The sequence below is a fragment of the Poecile atricapillus genome, chromosome 6, assembly GCF_030490865.1.
Source record: "Poecile atricapillus isolate bPoeAtr1 chromosome 6, bPoeAtr1.hap1, whole genome shotgun sequence".
Taxonomy (NCBI): domain Eukaryota; kingdom Metazoa; phylum Chordata; class Aves; order Passeriformes; family Paridae; genus Poecile; species Poecile atricapillus.
In genome coordinates this window covers 8361286-8368495 of record NC_081254.1, presented here as the reverse complement: position 1 = coordinate 8368495, position 7210 = coordinate 8361286, and the positions used below count along the sequence as shown (strand labels likewise).

Sequence of the window (7210 nt, the reverse complement as noted above, 5' to 3'; positions counted from 1 at the left end):
ATATTTTACAATAAAATTAATATAAATATATATATAAAATTAATATAAATATATTACAAAGTAATATATTTTTGTCTGCATCTGTTAGAAATGGCAAACAATACAGCAGTTAAAAACATTGGTAATCATACGATGATCAACTACAGAAAATATAAACCTTATCACCAGTTTAATATGGCACCAGGATTGACCACATAAAGATGTTCTTAAAATCTTAATGAATATCCTTGTATTTAGAACCTATGATTCATGGTTTACAGAGTGATAAGTAGTTAAAGGGTCAAGTAACTCACCTAATACCATTCAGCAAGGCAAGAGCAAGCTGAGTTCAGATTCAGGATCCTGCTTTTCCATGCTGATCTTACCTTCACCTGCAAGTTGCTCCAAGCACACAATCTGCTACAGATACCAAGCATTTGTTTCCATAAAGGAGCTGATTTTTGTGCTGCATAGAAAAAGAACCAGTTTGCCCAAAAGCAAGTATTCAAGCACTCACTTGCACGCAAAGTGCAATTGTTGAGGCAGGACACAAATAGGTAGCCAATAAAGAATTTATCATTACCACTGATAAACAGTACTGCCAAAAATTCCAGTGCACATCTTAACAATCAAATTGACTGCCCCTGTGAAGGGGACTGAATAGAAAAGCACACTGATCACGGCGCCTTCCAAACCTTCATCTTCTGACAAAATGCCAGTTGCCACCCAATGCAACAGTGATGAGTGTTCTCAGCAGTTCATTCCCATACAGGAAGGCTCACAGACCTTTGAAGACTCTCCCTCCCCACTCAGGATAATGCCCCCTCATCCTAAGCATCCTCCCATACAGACCTGTTCCTGCCAGGTATAGAAATACACTCAATCTTCACCCTGTGCTCCCAACACTGGCACAGGGCAGACTTAGAAATCACTTAGCACTTAACAAACAGCTGAAGATTGCAACACTTTGTGGCTTCAGGTGGAACTTGAAAACAGCAAGTCAAATGAATATCCTTCTCTGTGGAGGGAGATGCAACTATGCCATGACCTGAATTTGCATTCTGTGCACCAAATTTATTTATAGAGGGCAGGAAATAGTTTTGGAAAAAGAGATCAAGACACATCTTTGTCTACAGCATCAGTATTTCATTCTGTCACATGTCACAACACTTGTATTTCTGATTCACGTAGAGTACTTATAGTTCATGTGAGGGTGGTCAGATATTTCAACAGTTGCCCAGAGATCCCGTGGATACCCCACTCCTGGCAGCTTTCAAAGCCAGGTTTAATGGGGTCCTGAGCAACCAAATCTAGCAGGTGGCATCCCTGCCCATGGTGCTATGTTCCAGGAATCAAATGACCTTTAAGGTCCCTTCCAACAAAAACCATTCTATGATAATGTGTAAGAATACTGTAAAGCCATGCATATCTTACTTAAGCTTAATGCATATCTTATAACTTGAGTTTGCCTTTAATCGAGAAAATACATTAATTTAACTTGTTTCAAAAGGAAGTTTTTTAACCTGGGAGGCTGCAGCCCCTGGAGTCACATTTGATTAAGTATTATCATTCAGCTGTTTCTCAGAACATAGACCTACCATGGTACTTAAATGCTGCACACCCATGCAAGTAATTGAACTCAAGGTGGAATGAGTATGTATATTTCTGTGAACAGCCTAACCTTGTTTAAAAAATCACAGCACAAATAGGCTAATGCCTTACTTCAAATGAGTGGATTTTTAAGCATCATCTGCCACACACAGCCACACCAATTAGAAAGAAGGTAATAGGATCATTGCCATAAATATACAAATTGAATAAAAACCTGGCAGACTAAATGCAGTACCCTTTTTGTACATTAGCCTGAAACAACCACATGCAGGTTCCACCAAGCTGGACCTGAGCCAACAGATTATCCATCGTTTCAGTCATACATGGATTCTCTGAGGATCGACATCTGGAACTCTGTGTGCTCTTCGGTGTTCACCTGTAGTTAAAGGTAACGAAGTCAGCCACAATCACACTCAAAAGTGACAAAAAGAAGATGCATGAAGAAGATACATGCCGTACAGCACAACCTCGACCCAACACTGAAATGAGAGAGGCAGTGCCACAAAACTCAAATCTGGTAAATTTGCCCAAATGGTGTGGTTATATCAAGCAATTAGTAATAAAAGAGAAATTGTCCAGTTGTTATATGCCAATGACACTGCACCTGCACTACCTTGCTCAGTTTTTCATGGCTTAACTACAAGCCAGGCATCAAGTTCCTCCTTGTGCCCCGCACAGGGGTGCGGGAGGAACACGCGGCATGGCCAGCTTACTGGCGTGGCTTAGCCGGCCTCAGCGCAGCCCCCCAGGACAGCCATGCCAGAGCCTCGGGGAGCGGGACCCCTCAGCCCCGGAGCGGCGGCCGCTCCCGCAGGCCCGTCTGTCCTTACGCCTGTCTCCCCTCACCGCTCAACGGCAACGGCCACAAGCTCTGGGAACTGGCCGGCATCGCAGCCGCTCGCGCCCCCTCACCTCTGCTGCCTTTCTTCTCCTTCCTCCGCGCTCCCCCGGCCGGGCCCTAGCCCGGACTACCAGCCCCGTGGTGCCCGGCGGCGGCGCAGCTGCGCGGCGGGCCGGGAGGCGGTGGCGGAAGCGGCGTCGGGTCCCGCCCGCCGCGGCCGGGCCGGGCCGTTGCCGCCATGCCCCGGGACAACATGGCCTCCCTGATCCAGCGGGTGGCGCGGCAGGCACGCATCACCTTCCGCAGCCCGGCGGGCCCTGCCTTCGGGGAGAACCTGCACCGCCTGCAGCAGCTGCTGGACGAGGTGCGCGCCGAGGACTTGCACTTGGCACCGCGGGGGCCGTCGGCCGCGGCGGTGGCGGCGGGTGGGGGTCCGCCGTGGGCCGGCGTGGTGCCTCCCGTCAGCTACATGCACATCTGCGAGACGGAGAGCTTCAGCATGGGCGTGTTTCTGCTGCGGAGCGGTGCCTGCATCCCGCTGCACGACCACCCGGGCATGAACGGCATGCTGAAGGTGCTGTACGGCACGCTGCGCATCGCCTGCATGGACACGCTGCCCGCCGGGGCCGCCGCCGTTCCGCCGCCCCCGGCTGCTGGCAGCGGGCCGTGCCTGCGCGCCCTTTTCCGCTCCCGCCAGCACTACACGCCCGCCTCGCCGCCCTGCCTGCTCTCGCCGCACACCGACAACCTTCACCAGATCGACGCCGTGGACGGGCCTGCCGCCTTCCTCGACATCCTGGCGCCGCCGTACGACCCCCAGCACGGCCGGGACTGCCACTACTACCGGCTGCTGGAGGGGCTGCCAGCGGACGTGGAGCCGCCCGCGCTGCCGCGGGAGGTGTGGCTGATTGAGACCCCGCAGGCCGCCGACTTCTGGTGCGGAGGCGAGCCCTACCCTGGGCCTCGCGTCTGCCTCTGAGTCGCCGCCGGCGGCCCGTGCCGGGCGGCGGCCGCTAGGGACGATGTGCGCTCGCCCCGCCGAGAGGGGAGCCCGCTGCTCGCCGCCCCCAGCCCGGCCGCCCCCTGGAGCCCACCGGACAGCAGCACCGCGGGGACGCAGTGTGTGCGCCGAGTGCGCCGTGGGTCAGAGCCTTCCTCTGATCTCGGGCTTCGTGAGTCGGGGAAATAAAGCGCCAGAACATCTTTATGCGCTTGGGGCCGAAATGCGTGAGCAGCACGACTAAGCTGCTCAGCTGAAGGGTCGGGGAAATATTCCAGCATCCTGTGTAAATAGTTAGGGCCACGCATCAGGGCAGGGATTCAGGCTCCAAAGGGAGAGTAAATGCAATAAGATATGTCACAGGGTGCCCCGGCTTTTCCCAGTGGGTCTCCCATTACCAAAGCCAGCTGACACCACAGGACCAGGGAACTGTACATGAGTTTGGGAAGAGGGGTTGGTCTGGCTACAGCCTTTTGAGAACTGTCTCCAGAGTGATTCCCAAGAAGAGTTGTACCCTGCTAGTAAAAAACAAATCCAGAACAACTCCTGAGCCAGGACATGCTCCTCCAGTAAATGCCAGTGATCAGTCCCCAGGGCTGGATTTAAGGAAATTACTGCTCCAAATGGATGCTCTCAAGTTCAGAGTTACTTTTCAACAGTTCTTTAACGTGTCATATACAAGATCTTACTATTGCAACTGAGAATTACTGAGTGCATCTATGCATACTTCCTTCAGCAAGAAGGAGACAGCTGCTAATTAACCTTGCTTGGAACCTCTAATGCAGCAGTGGTAGAAGGTGGCAGAAACTGGGCATCATAAGAGAAAAAACAACTATCAACTCTTGTGGAAGCTATTCTAGAAATACGGCGTATTTGCAAACCCTCAGTATACAGCAGTGCATACCTTAGATACTGATAAGATTTGACCTGATGTCTTTAAAGTGTGGTCTGTGTTTTTATATGTGAACGTTTTAGGCTTTTGAAGCCTTGCAGTTTCCCTCTTTATAGTATTTATAAATACTACTTTTTCATAAGGCTTTTAAATAAATGTAGAGTAGAAGAGACACCATGAATTTTGCCTTGCTATGATGGAAACAGTCTGGAGATGCAGTTTGTCCACAGCAGGGGATACAATCTTTCTAATACGGGCTAAAGTTTTTCTGCAAGTGAAATGCCCCATCTGTGCTGCAGGGACTGGTCTGGTGCCTGTTCATCCTAATGCACATTTTGTACCACAAACCCAGGCCAGGGCAGCCTTGGACATCTTAGTCATGATGTGAGAAGTCGAATAAGAAAACACAACTTAGCAACCTCCTAGGTGAGGTACCAACCTACTCCGAAAATCATTTCACAACTGGCTTTACTTTTCTGTGTATTTATAAAAGCAGACTTGTTTTTCCTGTACAGTGTATGTGTGAATTTTTAAATGATTCTGATATGGCATTGCTGCTTTTTTTTTTTTTTTCCTGGCCTGCATAAGAATGAATGCAATATACAGTCAGCATTATGTATGCATGGATTAATTCTTTTGCAAGGAAAAATTGGTAGAAATTATTTCAGACGATTTCCATTTATTCTTAGAGCATTTAAAGGTGTCTGATATTTCTGCAGGTGGCTTACCTGTTTTTCTTGGAATTCCCCTGCAGCTTAGCATTAGTTAATGTTTAACAATCCTTGATTGAATGTAGTCATTAATTATAAGGCAATGCCTCCCTGTGTTACAGCCTGTTTCTACCTCTTTCCAAGCCTAATGAAGACAGTTAACTCTTTTTCAGAAGTCCACAAAGAAGACAGCATAGTGGTGCATGCTAACAGCTGTACTGGAAAAACAAACTGTGACAGTGAGCATTTTTTATCCCATTTACTCTATCTTCCCCTTAGGTCTTTCTGCTGAGTTTTTAATTTTTTTGCCCCATGTGTAAAACCTAGTCAGGATGTTTAGTGGGACAGTATTTAATGCATCTTTCTGAAGAGGACAGCATGGTCATGCTGTGTAGTGCTGTTAACCATGGCAAAACCAGGTTTTTTTCTTGGGTTTTTTTTGGATTTTTTTTTTTTTTTTAATTAAGGTGTTAATATCAAAGTACTTAAAGCTGGAAAAATAGCAAAGAAAACCTGAGATTCATTTTTTTAAAAACCTCTGTGTAACTTCTTGCTTACTCACTAATTGAAACTTACTTCCTATGTTCTGGATATCTGTTGGCAGAAGATTTAAAATCTGTAATGCCATTACTTCTCTCTGCAGTCTAGTTATTGTGTTTTCACAACAGCAAAATAACTGTTATTGCTAAATTGTAGAATAAATACAGGATATCTCACCACTGACCTGTCATTACTTTCTGTCAAAAGTGTGATAGCCTTGAGCCAAGTACGGTCAGAGCTCTAGTTTATTTTGCCTGACAGTCTGAACAGTGTGACTGGCTTTTCCTTGGGAGGTGATGCGTAGCACTAGATTCTCAGCCCAGATCGATCTTGCAGGCAAATCCAGGCACATATACTATTGCTGCTTTTGAAGCTGGCTCTTGCTGTAAGGCAGAGACAGGAGTGTAGGATCATTGATATTATGCCATGTGAGGTGCTCTTGTAGCTGTATACTAGTCACCAGCAGTTTCCTTAGTTCAGCTCTTTTATGATTTCTGTGTTTATATAATTTTTGCTTTTGATTTGGGTTTAATTTTGTAGCATGACTGGAGACAGTAGTTTGGAGAGTGCAGGGGGAGCCTTGGATGGTGTGTCTGGGTAGCTGAGACACCAATTTTGCTTAAGATGCTCTGGTTTGTGACCAAGCTGTGGTTAACCAAGGCTGTGGCAGTATCAGCAGAAGTCCAGCAGGTGAGGAGGCTGCAGCTTCTGTATGACAGCCCTCCAGCAGCAGGTTGTGGTTTCTTGGGGGCCAGGACCACATGGGATCATATAGCAAAACTGCAGCCCAGGATTTGAAGGCTTACTTGTGCTGTTAAGGTGGATGGTGGGGCAGTAAGTGCAGCTTCTCCTGCACAGGCTGGTCCATGCCCAATTTTAGAAGCCATCCTGATTCAGAACCAGACATGTCACTTCAGCTCCCACTGAAGAGCAGCTGCCCCAAAAGCCAGCACGAGTTCCAGAAGATGGGGAGCAGGGTTTCTATCAGACAGAAAAGGCTGCTGCTGGGGCTTTGCGCTATGGGACCTAAAACCTGGGCAAGCAGAGGCTGGGAAACACCAAGAAAGGGGTTAACCCCTGCACCCTGCTGTGCTAGGCTGTGGCATTAGTGATGTGGTCCATCCTGCACAGGTCACTTCTGCAGTACGGACTGCACTGGGGATGTTTGTGGCAGAAATGCAAGCCCGCGGGGTCCTTACAGCCCTGTACCGATGGCAGGATCCAAGGGTGGGCCGAGGCCGGGATAACATCTTCAAAAACAATAAAATAAGTTACAAAAAAAAAAAAAAAAAAAAAAAAAAAAAAAAAACAAAAAACCAAACAAACAAAAAAAAGCACGATATTGTGCCCATGTGGGTTCAGCAAAAACAGTTCGGTTTATGCCGCGGGGGTGAGCGCCGCCGCCCCGGGCTGCTGCGGAGCCCGCGGGCGCGGCGCCGCCCGCGCAGCCCCGCGCCACCGCGAGCCGCTTCCCCCGAGTGGCGGCCGTCGGGTCGGCACTGTTCCGGTGCCCACTCGCGGAGGTTGCCTGGGGCGGATCGTAACCGCGGAACAAAACAGAATGAGTCAAAAAAAACCCACCCCGTTCCCTGGCTAATATAATCCTCTCTCTCGTCTCCGAGGGAAATTCCCGCGCC

At 48.6% G+C, this 7210-nt stretch overlaps 1 protein-coding gene across 1 annotated transcript; it reads left to right on the top strand.

Annotated features, from left to right (window-relative positions):
• The first annotated feature begins 2579 nt into the window (after positions 1 to 2579).
• ADO (2-aminoethanethiol dioxygenase) lies at positions 2580 to 5750 on the top strand. The gene has a single exon (XM_058841985.1). It carries the CDS (start codon positions 2670 to 2672, stop codon positions 3408 to 3410), a length of 741 nt encoding a protein of 246 aa, XP_058697968.1. The 5' UTR covers positions 2580 to 2669; the 3' UTR covers positions 3411 to 5750.
• Positions 5751 to 7210: the final 1460 nt, after the last annotated feature.

Excerpts from the sequence above, each read along its gene's own strand:
- ADO (XM_058841985.1), top strand. The coding sequence starts at position 2,670 with ATGCCCCGGGACAACATGGCCTCCCTGATCCAGCGGGTGGCGCGGCAG.